The 19,564-nt window shown below is 42.4% G+C and overlaps 2 protein-coding genes across 4 annotated transcripts in view; one reads left to right on the top strand and one right to left on the bottom strand.

The window, feature by feature from the left end:
- ryr3 (ryanodine receptor 3) overlaps positions 1–19,564 on the bottom strand; it is a 46,155-nt gene that overhangs the window by 22,777 nt on the left and 3,814 nt on the right. For 2 of the 3 annotated variants that reach the window (XM_085937555.1, XM_085937554.1), the window contains exons 2-39: positions 18,585–18,704; positions 17,318–17,422; positions 14,637–14,651; positions 14,321–14,395; positions 14,090–14,168; positions 13,744–13,856; positions 12,565–12,664; positions 11,966–12,059; positions 11,758–11,832; positions 11,423–11,579; positions 10,654–10,818; positions 9,788–9,909; positions 9,478–9,658; positions 9,203–9,338; positions 7,894–7,989; positions 7,667–7,785; positions 7,168–7,301; positions 6,844–7,085; positions 6,565–6,757; positions 6,182–6,398; positions 5,892–5,996; positions 5,710–5,813; positions 5,196–5,279; positions 4,963–5,122; positions 4,736–4,880; positions 4,445–4,650; positions 4,152–4,326; positions 3,853–4,061; positions 3,617–3,780; positions 3,498–3,546; positions 3,251–3,411; positions 2,939–3,101; positions 2,449–2,535; positions 2,035–2,261; positions 1,718–1,930; positions 1,051–1,651; positions 735–935; positions 128–230 (exon numbers count right to left, since the gene is read on the bottom strand). In XM_085937555.1, coding sequence (XP_085793681.1) covers positions 128–230; positions 735–935; positions 1,051–1,651; positions 1,718–1,930; positions 2,035–2,261; positions 2,449–2,535; positions 2,939–3,101; positions 3,251–3,411; positions 3,498–3,546; positions 3,617–3,780; positions 3,853–4,061; positions 4,152–4,326; positions 4,445–4,650; positions 4,736–4,880; positions 4,963–5,122; positions 5,196–5,279; positions 5,710–5,813; positions 5,892–5,996; positions 6,182–6,398; positions 6,565–6,757; positions 6,844–7,085; positions 7,168–7,301; positions 7,667–7,785; positions 7,894–7,989; positions 9,203–9,338; positions 9,478–9,658; positions 9,788–9,909; positions 10,654–10,818; positions 11,423–11,579; positions 11,758–11,832; positions 11,966–12,059; positions 12,565–12,664; positions 13,744–13,856; positions 14,090–14,168; positions 14,321–14,395; positions 14,637–14,651; positions 17,318–17,422; positions 18,585–18,704 — 5,695 coding nt within the window. The remainder of the gene's footprint in view (positions 1–127; positions 231–734; positions 936–1,050; positions 1,652–1,717; positions 1,931–2,034; positions 2,262–2,448; positions 2,536–2,938; positions 3,102–3,250; positions 3,412–3,497; positions 3,547–3,616; positions 3,781–3,852; positions 4,062–4,151; positions 4,327–4,444; positions 4,651–4,735; positions 4,881–4,962; positions 5,123–5,195; positions 5,280–5,709; positions 5,814–5,891; positions 5,997–6,181; positions 6,399–6,564; positions 6,758–6,843; positions 7,086–7,167; positions 7,302–7,666; positions 7,786–7,893; positions 7,990–9,202; positions 9,339–9,477; positions 9,659–9,787; positions 9,910–10,653; positions 10,819–11,422; positions 11,580–11,757; positions 11,833–11,965; positions 12,060–12,564; positions 12,665–13,743; positions 13,857–14,089; positions 14,169–14,320; positions 14,396–14,636; positions 14,652–17,317; positions 17,423–18,584; positions 18,705–19,564) is intronic. The other variant, XM_085937553.1, reaches the window with a different exon arrangement.
- The window catches only part of fmn1 (formin 1), a 35,172-nt gene continuing 17,676 nt past the window's right edge, over positions 2,069–19,564 (top strand). The window contains exons 1-5 of the transcript XR_015068883.1: positions 2,069–2,300; positions 6,289–6,771; positions 6,854–6,970; positions 10,668–10,769; positions 19,298–19,420. The gene's annotated coding sequence lies outside the window, so the exon portion shown is untranslated. The remainder of the gene's footprint in view (positions 2,301–6,288; positions 6,772–6,853; positions 6,971–10,667; positions 10,770–19,297; positions 19,421–19,564) is intronic.

The raw sequence follows: 19,564 nt of genomic DNA, 5'->3' as shown, positions 1-19,564 counted from the left end.
TCCATTCCAACTGGTAAAGCTACACAATTTGGAGCATTTTATTTATTTTTTGTCTTAAAGGTCATGGAGGTTAAAGTCATGCACATTTTATCTTATCACAGAGGTTGCCACCACGCGTTGGACTTACCACAGTGCAGCTGCAGTTCTTCATGGAAGGCATTGAGTTCTTCCTGCAGGTCCTCAGGACAGGGGCAGTCATCGCCTGTAGTGAAGTTCAACAGGATATTGATCTAAAGGAAACAGAAAAAGAAGCTAAAACAGGTACTAAGTTCATCGGAATGTGAGGGAAAATATGATTTTAAAAAAAGGGGCTTTAAATCATACAATGTTTTTACGTTACGGTCTTCCAAAGAAACAATAATGAAACAAAGGGAAGGGATTAAAATTGAGGAATAGCTATCAATTTTTTTCCAGTCAATGTATAATGTTTGTCCTTTAAAAATGTTTGCAAACAGATGGGGAAAACTAAAGACCATCCATTCATTTATAAAATGAAGTTATTGCCACCATCACTACTAACCTTGAAATGAACCTGTACATGTTGGCTCCTTTTGTTAAAACATGTATTGCTTCTGGTCTACACTCTGAATGTAATGTTTGGAGACTGGGAGCAGGTAACTTATCTTTCATTTCAGTGAGCTCACCAAATTCAATTTAGTCTAACATGCCCAAGATAGTCTTTGGGAATACAAATGACGTCTTGCAGTGAACAGAATTTTCTCCTGGGTCATTGCCTGCTCTTGTGGAGGTGAGCGGAACTCTTTGGTCTTCTTGGCCGTGACGGCGGCGGACATGTTGAGCGCTAGCATGAGTTCATTGTAGCGGAATTTCTGGTTGTACTGCAGCTTGGACACAAAGTTGTCGGAGAAGGAGACGATGGCTTCGATGCGGTGCTTCAGCTCGCAGTCGCAGAAGTAATGCAGTAGCTCGCACATCTGAAAAAAAAGGAAGTCATTTAGAAACATAATCACGCTGACCAATCCCTTGAGTCATTTGCAACTAATTTCAAATTAAATCGTGTGTGCGTATTTAGATTTCGACTCGTCTCACCTGCCGTTTGACGGACTCAGGCAAAGACTTCTCCAGAAGGCCTCGGACCGTCGGCTTGCTCTCCTTGGCTTCCCCTTCTCCCACCTCCGTGGCCTTCTCCTCACTCTTGCTCACATTCTCTTTCTCTCCGGTAACAGCCACTTCATCCACCTTTGCCTCCTCACCCTCCCCAAACACGTTGGGATCAATCAAAAGGAGAATCAGTCTCACCTCCTCGCTATTTAAGACACCCATAATTAACAAGGCTCCGATTAGCTTGAGGATGGGCACAAACTGATACTCCACGCTCCCGCCCACCGGGTCCCTTATATGGATGCCACCGCCCTGCACGGCCTCACTAAGCATACTGATGGCCTTCTCTTTTAGGATGCCCAGGGGTATCTGGGGACTGTGGAGATACTGCTGGCGCTTGGTGCCGACGATACCGGCGGGGGAGAAATTGACGCGGGGCTTCAGGGACGTGCTCAAGCTCACGCCGGGTAAAGAGTGCTTTTTGCTCTCATCGGGGAACAGCTTGATTGAGCGGGTCTCATCTGTCACAGGGATGATGAACTCATTGTTCATCATTAGGCGAGCCTCTTTTGCTGTTTCAAGATGAATGCTGGAAGCAAGAGTAACAATCAGTAGTGCCATTAAGAAATCTGACAAGGTACATCGGCTAACAAACCTGATGAGGACATTGTAAAAGCCTTCCCTCAACATGCCGGAGAGATACTGATTGTCGATGGTGTAGAGGAGCTGCGACTGGTCTAAGTGGCTACAGAGTGCGTGAGCTACACGGGTGTTACCAAGGGCACAGAGGGCACAGTATAACTTGAGTGTATGATAATGGAACTTCCTTAAGTCTTCATATTCAGATAGCTCCAAGATGTCCAAACACCTGAAAGAAGCAGGACAAAAATTTTGCTGAATAGAACTCGTGACTAAGAGCCCCAGATAGCTATTTCAAGTGCAGTTTAAATGTTTAATTTCACTACAGCCTACCTATTTTCCTCAGGTATATGCACAGCCATCATCTGCAGTGGTTCCAAGCACTGGACAACCCATCCGTGTCTCTCGCTGACTCGAGCCGTCTCCACGCTGAGGAAGGTGTTTGGCATGCGGCTCCATAGCACCGCCGAAATGGTCTGCACGTCCAGTCGCGGCGGGCATTGAGGCACCGGGTTCCTGTGCTCACTCTTAAAGATAGCTGAAGAGATTGGCATGGCATCCTGGCAATGAGGGACAGAAGGACGGGAAAGAATATCAAGGTAATGTATTTCTTCTTTCCGTATTCTCTTTGATTGTATCTGCTGAGACTCAATGAAATTGTAAAATTGAACTCAACAATTGTGCTTGGAAAGAATTGTTTAGACTTTCAAATTCAGCATCTAATCTAGTAGCTGGTGAGATACAAACCTTAATCTTGACAAATTCAAACTGAAAGAGGTTTGCACAGGTGGGCCGGACAAACACAGCAGGGAACAGCTTAGTGCTTGTCTCCACCTGGAAACAAGCAAAGTAAAAAAAAATTCTCAACATATGTGGTGGATATCTATAAAGGCATGTTTCGGCGTATTAAAAAAATCAAAACATTCGACAAAAGTTATTGTGCAGATTTGTCTGCCATAGAACTGCAAGTCAGAATTACAAGTCTGCAAGAGTAATTTACTGCAGTGCAAACTCGTTTCCCTTTAAAAAAGACAAATTGCTGCAATGTTTGTTGAATACTAATGTGTCCAGGCACTGTCAAGTTTATAGTTTTGTAGCTGAGAGCAACACCGGTATAAATCCTGTTGTTTAGAATGAATACAAGTGATTGAATTGCTAGAATAATAAGAATAAAGTATATAGTACAAAAAAATACGTCAATAGACCTTTCTATATTCACGCGTGCCTCATTTTTTACCTGATAAGTGGTAGACAGCTCCTTGCCGTTGGCGGTGAAGGAGACGAGGCCAGTAGCCAGGTCTATCAGACAGCCAATCTCCACGTCAGAGTTGGAGCGGCTGGATGAAGAGGGGCTGACTGCATCCGCCCCGCACACCATATAGCAGTTACTTCTCTGGACACTAATGTCGATAGGAAGAAAAAGAGTGCTGAGAGGGCAGACCTCCCTCCCGCCACCATTTGTCTCCATCAATGTGCGATAGGCTACGAGCTCGCAGCTTTAATAGATAAAAGGAACTTTCATTCAGATGGAGAACTCTTGGGTACTCGCCTCTCATGGACTCGGCCCCTCTCGTCTCCCAAGGTGACAGTGACTGTTCTGGTCTTGTTGAGGTTGAAGTTCTTTGAATAGTAATGATAGTCGGGCGTGACCCAGCCCACCCACACGAACGCAGGGTCCTGTCCGGCAAACACTCGCACCGAGTGGTAGTACTGTTATGAGCACAACCCCCCGGGAAAAGATTAGACAACTTTACATTGAGGTAACTATTAAAGATCTTAAGTCGGATCAAAATTACAGTTGTGATGCTCCCGTAGTCTGTAAACCCATCTTCTTTTGGAGGATGGCTGCGGAGAACAAATCATTTAAGCCGATGGAGCAAATCAGCACCAATTTGCAGTTGTAAAGATGCCTGACCTGAGTTTCGATGTTTCTTCAAGTAGCACGTCTGCAGAGAACAACTCCACGGGCATGCTCAGTCGGCAGTAGATCATGTCATTGTTACTGTTCTGGGTGCCAAATGTCTTGTGGGTGACTTTGAGGCATGGAGGGCTGTCCACCGTCCCGTCAGTCCTCGTCACCTAAGGAAGCCCAAGCTAGTAAATCCAGTACTAGTATCAACAAAAGCCAGTATTGTATTATCTATAAATTACCCCAATATCCCTGTGATCCTGGGGCACATTGACAAAAGTGGGGAGGCGTTTGCTGAACCACATAGTGATTTCACGGTTCATGTTGACAGCGAAGGGCTCAAAGCCTTCTTGAAGGCCACACATGGTGTAATATTTGAAGGTGCTGGCGTCCTTCCCAAGATTCATGCGTCCGATCTGAGACATGCCCACACTACACACTGGGATAAAACCTGAGGAGGGAGGAGCCAATGTTTGCCAGTTAGTCCAAATGATTACAATACAGCATTCACACAACTTTACTGAAGTAAGGAGCCCATTACCGTCTTCCGTCTCAAAGTCAGTGAAGCAAAGCTCAGAGCCTTTGTTTGTAATCAGGAGCTCGCCATTTAGGGTAAAAATAATCGATTTGTCCTCCATGTTGATCATGCATCCCACTACGTCTCCTTTTTTCCACGGATGCCCGAAGTAGCGGCTTCCGGCGTGTAACCGTCGAGCCTTGAGATAAACAGATACATTATTTGTTTTAACTCAATTTTGTTATTTGGAGTAAAATTGGAAAATATGAGCTCTTGTCTCCAAATTCATGGTGTAGACTGTGCAATACGTGCTCTACCCTGTATCCATCAAAGACAAAGGCCTGGTCATCTGTTCCAAGTTCCACATCAGGTCTGCAGCCTGGCCTGGCCCAGCCAACCATCATATCGCCTCCGCTCAGGGTGTCAAACTCAAAGTACCACTTCCCTGTTTTCACCGCGTAAGTTTGCTCCACACGGAAGAATCGCAGAGTCTCAATGCTCTGATTGTCCGTCACGTGGACAGCTGGGAGAAGAAAACAACCTTGTTAGTCCATGGCTATGAATACCAAGTGTCAATATTGAAAAAAACAAATAATCAACTGACTTACCCTCCTGGTCTGGTGGGTCGATTTCATATCCATAGCCAACCATGGTCCTGATGGCCTCCCTCAAACTATCTCGATTGGATTTCTTTGTGCGTTCATCAAGTAAAGCGTATGGCACCAACCGGGGATTACGCCGGCTTTTTAAATCCTGACGCAAACAGACAATTCGCCAGTCATTCACTATCAAGTCAACTTCAAGCCAGCAGAATGTAGAGCAAACAGATTTCTACCTGCTGGATTCCGTAGGTCCATCCCTGTTTAATTCTATCTTTGGCCCACACGTTGTGTGCATTCTCTGCTAGCTTATCAACCAGAACCTCCTGACCTGCAGTCAACTTCACATCAGAAAGGTCCAGAGGGGAAGGCTTATAGCCATTGGACATCATGTAGCTAGAAACAGAAGATCATGAACATACTGTGCATCATGTTTTGCAAACTCGTGAAAAAAAATTCAATTACTTACTCTTTGGGAAGTTTGATTCTCTTCAGATCATCCTCCGCATGAATATTGACCTGGGCAACATGACACCCAAGAGCCACGAGGGTCCTGTGAATAACGTAATATAAAGTACATTATACATAAATAAAGTGAATAAAAATGCTAACCATTAAACCAACAGTTATTACACTTAGTATATGCATTTGCCAATTTTATCGAATCTATCATCCACATTTTTACTCCAGCCTATTATAAAATGACAGCTTGCAAATGGTTTTGGAAGTAATGATCGACCAGTACGATGAACCAGATAATTTTTACGAGATCTCTACAAGGCAAGGTCGCTTAATTGAGCCAAAGCCAATGTTTTAGTATGTGTGACAGGAGCCAGCATTTGGCTCACATCGGCTTGAGGAGCAACAGTTTCTTCAAAATCAATACAGAAATTCACTCAGCAGATGCAAGTCATTATGGGCATTGTTTTTGTTCTCACACATTCAATGAAAGAGCCTTTATGAGTTTAGTAAGGTGGCCTTACTTAAGTGTTTCACTGGACATCTGCAGGTTGTAGTTCCTTTCTGTTTCAGGCAGCTTGGCAAAATCAACAAGGCACGGGTGCTGCCTCTTGTTGTCATCCCGAACCTGAAAATCATTTTATGTAAAGAACAGTACATTGCTTCTGCTATACTGCTGCATTGACTTTTTGCATTGAAATTGTACCTTTCCATACGTCCATCCCAACTCGATCTTGTTCATCCCCCACAGTTCGTGAATGTTTTCTGCCAGCTTGTCCCAAATGTTGTCCATGTGAGGCGGAAGAACAACCTGCAGAATGGTTCGGAAAGATGGAGTCATTTATCTTGCATTTATATTGGGATGTTGATTTGGGTTATTTATGGGTAGTACTTTCCATAAATCAAGCATTTTGTAAACTTGATGAAAATTGAAATGCATATTGAAGAGTCTGAATTAGCACCAGTGGAATAGTAAAATACTTTAAGTCCATTCACCTGGCTGGTGTCAACCGGCGTTGGGATGAAGGAGGCCTGGGAGAGAAACTGGGTCGTTCCCAGCAGGTCTCGGACCCCTTCCTGATCCCTCTTGTACTCCTTCACAGGCTCCACGTACATCTTCTCCTTGGGCAGCAGTGCCTCATAACACGGAGAGTACCCAGCGGGGGGCAAGAATTTGAAATCTCCGTGGCGTCCACCCAACAAAAAACGCACCCTGATGAAGCAAGAAGTGACAAAACACCGCGTGACATTCTGCAAGAAAATTCACTGTCTATTTTTCTCCACAAAATTTTCTAGTTTGACTCAACTTCAGCAATTATGTGCTATTATGTAACAAGGATAGGAAGACAAGCAGACTTCACTCGTCCAGTTAAACATACTTGACACCAGCGGAGAAGCTGATAACAGGGAAGAAGAATCCATCCGTGTTGAAGTCTTCAAACATGCCCTGCACGGGCTGACCGTTGATCCGGAAGGACATGCTGGGGGAGCCCAAGTCCAGACAGCAGCTGACCACGTCATCTGAGGTCAGCAGGTGCTGGTTAATGGAGGCCACTGCCCGTGGGATCCGACCTGAACATCAAGAGGTATATAGGTCTTGTTCTTGATTGATTGTAATTTATTTAGCACATTTGCCTTGTGGTACTGAAGCATCCTACCTGACCACAGGTGAAGACCATCAAAGCTGTAAGAGTAGAGATCGTCGCCCACGCCATTGCCTCCCCATCCCTCGCCTCCACCAGGATACGGGGCGTAGCCTTTTGTGTTAGCCCAGCCCACTCTCAGGTGAGTGGCATCACCCGTTACAAAGTGGTCCACCTGATCGATCACCAGCTCAAAATACCACTTTTTGTATTGGGCGGAACCTTCGGCCACACCCAAAAAGATGTTGGGCCTCGTGCTACAAGTGAAAGCAGATGTATACATATTGTGATAGGCTAAAATAGAGTAGACTGCAAATTGAGCCGATTTTCAGGACGTACCTTTGAACATCATTGACTAGTCGGGTTTGAAGAAGCAGGTCCCTTTTGGGAAGCAGGTTGTCACATATCAGATTTTGATTGGCTCTCACAGCCCCACCGTTACATACGCAAAGGGAGCACAGGACGTCCAGAATCTGACAGAGAAAGACATTATGCAAATTAACCTGATTTGAGGTCATACCAAAACAATTTAAATGAGACTGTTAATGAGTTTTGTTGTTTTTCCTCAAGGAGAAAGTTACACTGCTACACTTTAGATGAGACAAAAAGAGTTCAAATCAACTAGGGCGCAGTTAATCCTTATTCAACCGTCCTTGAACTATTGGATTTGACTTGTTTGGTAAAGTAACACATAAATCGTTTGTCGGGCTAAATTGTCCTTGTACTGGGTTTAGTTTTGTTATTGTTACATGGTGGTGATCGAAAGTGAAGGGTGAGCTTGCATTCCTAATCAATGTAGGATGGGGGGGGGCGCAAATATGATGCAGCCGTTTGACACCTTGTGGTTGCGTCCATGTTTGTACAGCAGAGAGATGATAGATTTGATGTGTCCTCTCTGGATGATGTTCAAGGCCTCTGGACTTTCAATGAGGACACAGTGCAGAACTTCCAAAATGCCTAAAAGAAAGAAAAAATATGCATACGTAGTAATTGGATCTGTGTGACTGTTCCTATTTCATTGATAATCTTAAAAGCAGCAGGAGTAGCAAAAAAAAGCTTTTATACCTGATGATGACTCAAGTCTTTCCAGTTTGCTGACCAACCAGTCCAAGTTCCGAGAAAACTGGGTGCAGTTGTTTCTGTTTCCACGAATTAGTGCGGCTGAGCGACACACATGAAAAAAAATCAATGTTATCTTCCATCCACCCATACATTGTACTAAATTATTTTCCATTTTCACAATATGTTCATTATTGTGGCAATAGATTGTCGTGCATCAGACTGAAGTCTGTTTAAAATATTTTGGTTGTTAGCACAGAGTGAAGTTGGGGCTCAAGGCAGTGGCCACAAAACAATATTAGCACTATTTGGACTCTTTCACTTACCGTATTTTTCGGACTATAAGGCGCACCAGACTATAAGGCGCACCTTCAATGAATGGCCCATTTTAAAACTTTGTCCTTACATAAGGTGCACCAGACTATAAGGCGCACCATTAATATATCATGTCAGATTTTTAATGCAAATCAAATCATTCTCCATTTTATCTTTTTTATTTAAACTTCAGACGCAAAAAAAAAAAATACTTTATAATCACAAAATAATGATCCATAGTCTTTTTGATTCATGATTCATAGTCTTCAGCGGGCCACTTATGATTGATTTCCTGACACAATGCTTCGGGCCAGTTTAAATTTAGGAATTTGGCCCATATATAAGGTGCACCGGACTATAAAGCGCATTATCGGCTTTTGAGAACATTTTAGGTTTTTAGGTGCGCCTTATAGTCCAGAAAATACGGTATTCACTTTTGTTGGTACCAGATTAGAGATTATTTTGTGTTGGATATGCCACTAGGCTGTACTATATTTGTAAATTGTGCACAGGTGTGTGACTGTGAGGTCGTGGCGATGAGTGCAAGGGCGGTCAAGGAAAGCTGAGGGTGGGAAGTCGTTGATGACAGCAAAACAGATGAGCTAAGACAGAGTTATCCAAAGAAGAACTTCTCAGGGTTACACAGTTAGCATTCATGACTCATTACAGACCCCACGAGAGGAGGCTGATGTCAGCACCTGTGATGGCTCGCATTTTGGCACTGGCTCGTAATTTGCTACAGACAGTCTCATAAGGGTGATTAGGATGTCCATGTGCTCTTAGAATGGACAGTGATATAAATAGGGACATTCTGTTCAGGGAAGGGAGGACGCTGAGGTGAAGCAAAAGGAAAGTGAAACAAGCAATATCGAAAACAAAAGTGTTAAAAGTTAAAAGGAAAGGATGGAGGAGTGATGCGCCAGAGAAAGATGAATTATGCATGTGTAGCCCGGGTCGACAGCTGATGACGCTGAGAGATCCATCACTCGGGTCCGCTTACCCAGCAGCTCGTAGAGGAGGTTGAGGATGTCCTTCCACGCTGCCCCCGCCTCCTCCCCAGCCATCTCCCCAAAATCGGCGGCGCTGTTGAACAGGTTCATCCGGTCGATGAATTTTGACAGAAGGGCCAGCATGCCCTGGGAACAAAAGCACGACCATAACTAGGATTAATCCATAATCAAATTTATGAGAACGTTTTGCTTTGCTTTAATTAGTGTCATTTTTCTGGCATCAAATCTGCATGATCGAGCCGAGCTCCACTGTGTTGCTGTTCACCTCTTCCTTGAAGAGGTCCTGACGTTTGCTAAGCGAACGCAGGAGACATTGCTTCTCCTCGTGTTCCAGCGCCGAGTCGGGCTGCTTGAAGTACTTTATCAGGTCATTCAGCGTTTGTAGCACCGCCTCCACGTAGCCGGCCATCTCCTTTGATTCGCCCGCCGTGGTGCTGTCCAAAGCCCTTTAGAAAAAAAATAAAAGTTTATTTAAAAAAAAACTGTATAGTTTTGTGTCTTTGAAAATGAGTTTGAGCACCTAGGGATCTACTGTAGGTGGTCAAACTCCAAGAAAGCCTCCTTATTAATCATACTTGATGAAGTTGTTGAAGAGGAACGTTGTATTGCGGATGTTGCGAGCAGCTTGAGACTCTTCGTGCTGACAGCGCTGCAGAGTCAAGCCGTCGTCCATGTGGCCCTCAGAATGCAGGCAGGCCTAAGTTAGCAAACAAAGGGTCAAACTTTAAGGTCCAACACATTATTTTTATTAAGCAAAATTATGTGTGCCTACTTGATCAAAATTTCATATTAACTTAACAACACGGAAACATCACATGCATTATTTAATTACCAAATACATTTTTAGAATAAAATGTCTAATATTTGAACAACCAATTTTCAATGCTAAATTTGAAACTACAAACCACAATGAGGTTGGGACATTGTGTAGAACGTTAAAAAAAAAAACATTAATACAGTAATATCAAAATCAACTCATCTTCAGTTGAATTATACAACAAATACAAGATAATCAATCTTCAAACTGATAAACTTGAATTTGATGCCTGCAACATATTCCAAAAATTATTGTGTTGTATCTCAGGCAGGTATACTGAATATGCAAAATTAGTGGCACTTGTTCGACATACATTTACACAAATCACCAAGTCTAATCCAGATACTTTTGCATACCATAGTAAGTATACATGCATATAATTAGCGCACTGTAGTATGTGCAGTTGGAAGGCCTTCATGGTGGTATGCATTCTCTGGATGCTCATCTTTATGGATGGGGCTCTAACTTGACTGGTTGTAATTAAATACTAGACTCAAGAAGAGGGGTAGGCTCGTATAACTTGACTGTAGTCCCCCACGCCACATATCAGCTCCCAAGGCACCAAGGACCACCAGGCAACAGCTAAGGAGAGGTTTGATGGTATAAATATAAAGCCGGTTTTACCCTTCTTTTCACAGGTCCAAGACGAGATGATTTGGCATCAGGCGCTTGATAGGACAGCCACAATCCGGTTGCCACATGCATGATGAAGCAGACAGAATCGCCATATTTGATTTCAGGTACACCCATGCCCTCGATGTCTCTCTTTGGACCCGATTCGCTTTTTTCCTGTTAAAACAAAAACGAGATAGCAGAATGCAATGTACACATACACACAGGCTGATGGTAAAAGAGCAAACTTTCTCCCTGAGGAAAGATGGAAAATGCTGTACATATTAAAACCAGAACCGAACACAAAAAGTCATTGACCTTTGGGGATACAGCAGTTAAGAATGTGATGAAGTACAACACAAAACTTTGAACTTCATTGAAACAAACTTTTTTAAATTGGATTTGTTCTCAGGCTAGGCTCTACAAGGACAACATTATTGCACAGGCCTCTGAGAAAGGGCAAAGGGAGTGTGGGAAAAGGGCAGTAAAAAAAAAAAAACATCCACTAAATCTTGTTAATTTACATGCCTATCGACCATTTTTTTCCTAATGTGGATTACATTTCGATAAGGAAAGGGGATTTGTCCTGGCCCACTAATGGTAAAATGCTGCAAGTCAGCCAATTACCATCAGACATGTTTAAGTGTTGTCGTATCAGCAGTTGTAAAAAGGGCCCCCAAAGATTTTAGAAGATTATAGACTCTTCTAAGAAGTCTTGAATAAAGTCAGTGGACGATATTCTGGAGTTGTTGAAAGGGATGTCAGGTGATTTAGCACTGACCTTGGAAGGCCTGAAGCAGAAGGAAGTGGCCGTGATGTCGGACCTCTCCCTGTCCTGCAGGACCAATCCCCGGTCCTCAGTCAGTGCCAGGTAATGGCCGGTAGAGAGGTGACGTAGTCGAAAGGCCTGACCCCAGCGAATGTGGCTTCCGCTCCAGCTGAATGCAGCGTGTATCACAATCTTTTAAGTTTTTTAGAAGTGAAGATTACTCTTTTAGCTTACTCTACCTCCTCAGGTAGAGTGAAAGAGGACAAGACCCACTAAAATATCAACTGAGATTTTGACGTTGTGTTGATTGAATACATGTATTCAGGTATTTGGAAAATTCAACCCACCTGATCCTCAAGGGCTCCAGTCGCCACAGGGAACGCGCTTTTGACGCGCCCTTACCTGCCTCATAGTTGACTATCCTGGGGGCACATACAAGTGTGGGGGGGTTACAATGATAATTGACGTCAAATAGTAACATGTTAGCTACATCCAAAGTGAACAGGTGGTTACATTTAAAAAAATTCAATTGACAACTAAGATGGACCACATTACCTCTGCTCCTCATCGCTCCTTTCTGCTCCAGGGATGGTCAAGTTCTCATCGTGGCCACGACAGAGACGCATCACATGACCACCAACCAAATACCCTAACAAAACAAATTTGATTAAAAAAAAAAAAAAAAGTCAGATGTTCCCCTCAAAATTCTACACACAACACCCAAAAATGACAATATTAAAATACGTTTTTAATTTTTTGCAAATTTATTAATAATGAAACCTGCCAAATAGTCCATAGACGAAATATCGAGCAAAGTCTGTGAATAATATTATACAAGTGATTCCTTGTTTTATTTTGAATTCATTTGTAAACATTTTGAAAGAAAAGAAAACACTGCCATTATGGTGTGTTGTGTGTGGAGATTTTGTGGGTAATAAAAACAATCTTGAAAAGAAGCTGCAAAAATTCAAAGTAAACATTTGAGATTTGTGAAATTGGTTAAGAAATCTGGATTTTAAAAAATACATATATTTTTCATTAAATTGTTAGATGGGACATGTAATACAGATATTCATTCATATCATGAATCATGCCAATTTTTGAATTATTAGACAATATTATTATATAAAAAACTCTTGGCATCGTCAACTTGCCGACAGCCATGTTGCTTGAGGAGCAGGTGGGTTGGACGTTCCACAGGGTTTGCATGAAGGATGCATCCACCTGGATGTTTCCATTAGAGATGGAGAGGTGCTGCAAAAAAGAAGCCACAAATGTTTTAGACAGAATGACTCAGCAGCCCAGTAAAATACCAACAGTGACAGTCAGGAAACTCAGACAAGCATAAAGAATTTACAAATACACGTCAGAGGAAGGGTGAACTCCCAGTGATGGGATTTGCAAAGATATTAAAGCCAACCTCTGCTGCCAAACAGCATGAAATGGCCGCTGGCTAAAAAGCAGCGCTGCATCATCAGCGCTTCCCTGAGTAACAATGCCCAAAGAACTCGCTCTTGGAGTTGTCCCAGCCTCCCTCCAGGCAAGATTTACAAGTTTGTGGATGCTCAACAAAAAGTGAACATGCTGAGCAACATCTCACGACATGCCCCAAATGACATCAAAGCAATGTTAAGTGTCAAGCTTACAATGAGCTTTATGAATCCAACATTAATGAATAAACTTCAAGCATAGGAAACCTCCTTACATAGTTTTTTTCGAACGGTACAAAAGCTCATGTGCTGCAATGGCTCCACGTCGACTTGTGTGGTCACCAACAGTAACGACGCTCTCATTACTTTTGCTTTGAATTGCTTAAGTGCCCCATTCCTCAAAAGAAACACTCGAGCTAAATCCGCTGGAGATTTCCCAGCGGAGGGGACGCAAGTCTGGACATTTGCCAGCTTTGCATTAAAAACAAATTTGCCTGTTAAATGGCCACAACTGCTCGATTTTGGTATGCTTGCCAAGTCTCCGCTCCACATTTTTTTTGCTATTTGTCTTCCGCCTGTAATGTTTTTTTCCTCAATGTTTGCCTTTCTTTCCGATTTTGTTTATCTGGGCTATAAATTGAGTTGTGAGGTATAGTCGCGCAGAAAAGACAGAAAAACATTAAAAGGAAATGTGATTTCTATTTCAGATAAGCAGGTATAAAGCTCCCCTGCGCTGTTCTTGTCACCCGTTGCTTGTGTAGTTTGACAGTGGCAATGAAGCATAGCAGACAACTCCAGCTTAACTTCCAGATACACGGGGGGGGGAAATCAATATTTAGTTGAGGTGAAAAATAAAAGCAAAGCAGCTGAAATAAGATGATGATGGAGAGTGGCTCAACTGACCAAGTATCTTTCTGTTGACACACTGACAAGAATCAGGTCGTCTCCGATGCGGACTTTCTCTCCTTCGGACCTTTGCTTGGAGGCCGGGTGGATGGTCCACCAACAGGCCTCTCCTGTTCATACAAACAAGCACCCATATTAGCAGTTACGAGGTGCTGGAATGTACGACAGCTGATAAATGAGACAGCCTGCTGGCCAACGTGGCGTTTGGGTGACTATCTATTCGAGGCAGCATTAAAAATAACCATCATATGAGGAAGCACTTCTGTTGATATATTGTGTCAAGGTTGCCGTTAAGGTCAAACTTGACTCAAAGTGAAAAGAAAGACCCGAGGTCGTACTGTACCTATGGAATCTTGTTGTAGTCCCACATCGAATGACAACTTGTCTGTCAGAGAACGTGATGTCTTCAAACAGGTCAGGTACTAGAAGAAAATCAATTGGAAACAGAATTTGCTGGTCATTTACATTAAAATAAAAAATAAGTCAAAAATATTTACATTATTTACATTAAAAAAGAAAATCAGACAAAAATATTTGATATATTTTATATATTATACATTTAGTTTCTACTCACCATGCCACTGAAGGAGTGGCGCAGGAGGATGGCGTGGCCATAGAGCAAGGTCCGATGTCCGCCTCCTTGACCCGCCTGTCAGAAAATTGAAACATCCTATTCTTTCAAACTTCTAAATACAATTATGCTTGTTGCAGGACATCCATTCCTGGCAAAACATGAAGATATAAACATACAACCAACAAGAGCAAATACAGTACATGGATACTCTACAACAAATTCAACTTAGCACAGAGAAAATTGACCAAAAAAAAGAATTAAAAAGATAAGATTTCTTTCATCACCACTGAGGTTAATTAATTTCATTTCTGCTTACCTTTTTAATCAACCTCTAGTGCCATAAGGGGAGAAAAAAAAGAGATACAGTAAAACAGCCTGACTTTTTATGAGTGTTCACTAACAGTTTTCCTTTCTGTACAGGAACCTGAATAGAATCACTGTGTGCATATGTGAACATTTTAAAGTGGTTTAGGAAAAAAAAACAGCAAAATTGGATGACATTAACATACACTCTTGTGTAGTGTTTACACGCTTAGAGTTGTTTTAGGGATGACAATAAAAAGGAACCCAAACAGACTACAGCAAATACACTTTTGCCAATCAAATATTTGACAAATCCAATTCTGAGAGTTTCATAAATAAAATTAAAATAACAGGACAACTATACAGCAACAGCTGGGAGAGTGGAGGAGGTCGACGGTACACAGCAAGCCAGCCTTTATTTCAGGCTTGATGTGCTGATACAACATTGCCAAGAATGATGACCTTTGCTTCGCTGACCCTCTCGGTGTACTGTATCCTAAACAACTTGGTCCCCGTCTGGGCTGGCCATGTGCTTTTGGGGAGGAGGGGGTGTAAGTTGCATCTTCAAGGAATGATTGTTTCTCAAGAGACAAATTTCTAAAGTGGAATACTAAAGGCTCCATTCCTACAGCATTATTTACTTATAAATAATTACAAAATTGCCGTACTTAAAGTGAACTGCAAAATTTTGGTTGAATGCAGCAGCCTCGGTGGGTATCTGTCTGCCTCAAACAATAAGTCACAGTTCCAAGACATCTATGACAAGCTAATTAATCGTCTCTGGACTGACTGGCTGTGCATTAATTTACAAGCCAGGGAGAGCCCACGCAAAAAAAAAAGAAAACAAATAAGCTTTAGTTTTTAAGTAAATAAGCCAAAACAATTCCATAATGCCGCCGTTAAGTATCTCACTGTCACATGGTTATAAACTAAATGCGGCACATGCCAAAACTACAATGCTTAGAAATTGACTTTCGCTTGTTGGTCTGTCATGCACTCAGAGAGCAGATGGACAAAAGAATTTGAAGGACTTATCCATCTTTTAGGATCGACAGTCGAGTAACATACAAACCAAAACATTGTAAGTGAGCACGGCAATCAAGCATGGCCAACAAAGACAAATGGAGCCTAATTGGGGAAAGGAGTAAGCAATGGGATTTATTAGCCTCACTACCCGAGTTTGTACTGCAGCCAACACAGTGTTCTGTTGCCAAAAGAAAAGCTGCCAGCGCCGAGGCAGGTGTCCAGCTACGTCCGGCCAATAACAATGCAACACAGGAGACAGAAATAAGGCAATAAAGGATGTTGTGCATGGCAGTTCAGTTGAGGCCAGACCCAACCCAAGGCAGCACTTTTGAGGTTATCTCGCTACAACTGTGCTTGCTGCACCAAGTCCTGTACAAAATCATTACGTTTATATTTCTGTATTTCTACCCTATTATTTTTCTCCATAGGAAAAATGTCTTCAAATTGTGAACAAATTAGAGGTGTCCCAGAACTGGTTCCAACCACCAGAACCAGAAGTCAGGAAGGGCCGACATGCCAGATAGCACAAATGTCCACCTGGCTCCCTAAAATCGGAACAACTGAAATGGCATTTCATTTTTCAGTACGACATTGCTCTTAAGTCTTTGCACATGTTTTCAGCAGTTACAAACCCATTACATGTATGATGGAAAATTCTTGCCCAGCTCTCGGAATTCCCAACAAAGCATCCACTGAATTTACACAAACAAATTTGATGACATCCATTGACCTCTAATGTGCATTCAGATTAAATGACACGCAAAATATTGCTGTTATAGTTCAGTACGACTGTGAGAATGTGACGGGTTTACAAACCAAAGAAATCCACTAGAGAAACGACTTTATCGTTAATAGGAAGGCCGTCTCGCTTCTGAGTATCTCGTCTTCTCGATAGATGACTTAATAAACATGCCAAGTGAGCTGGACAAGAGCCGACAAGAAAAGAGCCAACTGTGCTTTGTATAAATTCAGAGCAACGATAACGGATGCTGCAGAGCGCTCACTAATAATTTCCAAAATGGCCTTTCATTATCTGTGACTTTTGATATCTCTATGCAATATATATGAACGTAGTCTGGAAAATGAAAAGTGACAGCATTCCTTGGAATTCAGTTACAGTCCTTGGTGTTAAACCATTCTACAGAGAACTAATAAAGAGAGAAGCGGCTATATCTTGGGAGATATAGTATTCAATCATTATTGGCTTTTCTAAGTCAGAAATGAGAATTGCTTCACATAATACGTAGTTTCACTTTCATAACCTGAGGGCCTCCTCCTCTCTGCGTAACTGCTCACCCCTCCCCTCTCTATAAAAGCGATAATATGGCCGCCAATCAAAACAACACGTAGTTGTTTATTCACATTTTAATTGATAAGTCAGCTGCCAAGCTGGAAAGTGGTGCTGACACTACATCTGACGTCTTGGTTTCACCCTGGAAAGTTTGCAGACTGAAGAAACTTTTTAAAGTTTTAATGAAGAGAACTTTATCCCAGCCATCACAGCTGGCCTACATCAGATGCCTTCAAAAGCTTTCTGCATTTTCAATGTAAGACGACGCTTTGATGTAAAAGCTGTTTTGTGTGCATCTGTCATCCAAGTCATGATCATTTAAAGGTTGCCACCGATTCTGCTTTTCTGGATGTTTGCGTACATGAGACGTTACTCACCCCCTCGCTGCTTTGTCCAGTGTTCGCCAGCATCTCCTGCAGGGCTCGCACCGACAGTGACTGCTCCAGCACAAAGTTACAAATGCACAGATCCGGAGGAACATACTGCAGAGTGAAGGCAAGGGAGGAGAGTGGGAGGGAGATGATAGTGTAGAGCAGACAAAATTTGTTGAAAAAGTAGGTGAGATTTTGTGAGCATATACAGAAATAAAACTTTTGCTTTGCTTTGAAACACGAGCATTTTATCTTTGCCAATTGACGTACTGAAAGTTTGCTTTGAAGAATCTGTTAATAGAAAAACGTTTTTTTCCCCATCCTAGCCATCATCTATCACACTGAACAGAATTGAATGAACACAAATGTTCACCGGCGGCCAAATCATTTACTAAATTAAGTGATACAACACTGAGGGGCCCAAGCGTAATTAATAGAACTGCAGAGCAAGGAATCGCCCTCATAAATAAAGTGACGGGCATCCTGGTGTACTGCCAGCAAGGTGCTGACGATGAGGAGGAGCTCGGTTAAATAAACCTCCCAAAAATCACACAGTAATCTGGCATTCACCTAATTTAAAGATTAGGAGTATTACTTTGAACCCCCCCCATCTGAAAAAATAATAATTAGTCAAGCCTACTTTGACATCTGGACCATTTTTTGTCAGAAGCTGCATCAGAGACCCCATTTATGCACTCAAGCATGTCACTCATGTTCTCAAACTGAATTTCGGAACTCGGACTGCCAGCAAAGTTGCCTTCCACTTCAATGCTCCAGTAAATGGCCGACAAAACTTATTTTTTTTTCTTTGAGGGCGAAACACTTTCAATTAAAATGCACACTCCTTCCCATCAGGACATGATGAAGACCTTGTTCAGCACATGAGCCCCCCCCATGAAACACTGACGCTTGTGTCCGCGCCAAGCCGATGGCGCCGAGTACCGAACCTGACCCCGTCGCAGTTAAGGGAATGTGTTTTAACTTGAAACCTCCCAGCAGGAGATCTCCTTTAAGTAATTAGCTGTAAGTACGGCATAAAATACTCCTCTGTGACAGTGACGGAAACATTTCAGTGTCTTTTGGTTGCTTCTTGGGCTGGCACAATGTTTCTTTTTTTTAGCTCAACCAACCACAAGTCTTGAGATTGTGTTTATACATCATTTGTTGGTGTTTGGTTAATCTTTAAGACAAATTATGCCCATAAAAATGCATGAAACAGGCGCAGAATGTTCTTTTTGGGACATTGTTGGAAGCTGCCTGCTGCATTCCTCACCTTAGCTTCAGAGGTGGGTTCCAAATAACATAAGCGGTTCCCAAGTCCCTCGGCGGCCAGGCAAAACTTGCGATGCTCCTTTTGAATGGTTGCCACACTCTGAAGAACCACCTCGTCATCCTGCCGGACAAGTGCAAAGGAGAAATGTCTTTTTGACAAAATATAGCACAAAATATGTTAAGACTGAAGATGGAAATTTGCAAAAATTACATTTTTTAATAGCATCAAAGCTGATTGAATTTGAAACCTGCTACCCCAAACACATCTAACTAAACAACATTTACATCCGTCAGGGTGGACGAAGCTCTATTTGACAACAAAGGCACCCACATATTGATTTGTGTGTACATGTTGCATGTATTTGTCAGCGTGTGCATGTGTGTTGGAAGCAGATGGTTGCCATGGCGCCCATTTCGCCACACACAAGTAATAAGAATTCAGTAGATTTAAAAAGCACAGGCCCCATCCGAAGGTGGAGAATCAAATGCTGGCAATAATTGGCATGATAATTTGTTGCTCATATGTACAAAATGTTTATTTACTGTATCTTTACTTTTACGATAAAATATTGTTTTTCCTAACAAAAGGAGGTGCCAATTGTTACAGTAACAAAAACTTGTTAAAGTTGGTTTTGTTTTGTTCTGTTACATTGTGAAAAAATATATAGTATTGTCCATCGTTCCTCAATGAATTTTTATCGTCCCTTTCTTTAGGACTAAATTGAGCTTGTCCAGCGAATCTAACAAATCTGAGGCAAAGTGATCCTTGCAGCAGCGACGTGACAATCTGCGAGACCACTGAAGAACAGCAACAGGACTAAGTTTAGGGTATTGGAGGTAAGTGAGGGTCAGGTGGCAGCTCTACCAAGCTGCCAAGAGCAGAGCACGAACTTGACCCCTCGTCATCCACCAGCTTGATCTCTGCAGCAACACTCAAATCTAACCAGCAGTTTGATTTGTGCTTAGGGGGGATGTTGCATA

The sequence above is a fragment of the Syngnathus leptorhynchus genome, chromosome 18, assembly GCF_054491065.1.
Source record: "Syngnathus leptorhynchus isolate UIUO chromosome 18, UIUO_Slep, whole genome shotgun sequence".
NCBI lineage: Eukaryota > Metazoa > Chordata > Actinopteri > Syngnathiformes > Syngnathidae > Syngnathus > Syngnathus leptorhynchus.
The sequence above is the reverse complement of the archived record's forward strand: the minus strand, read 5'-3'. Positions and strand labels throughout refer to the sequence as shown.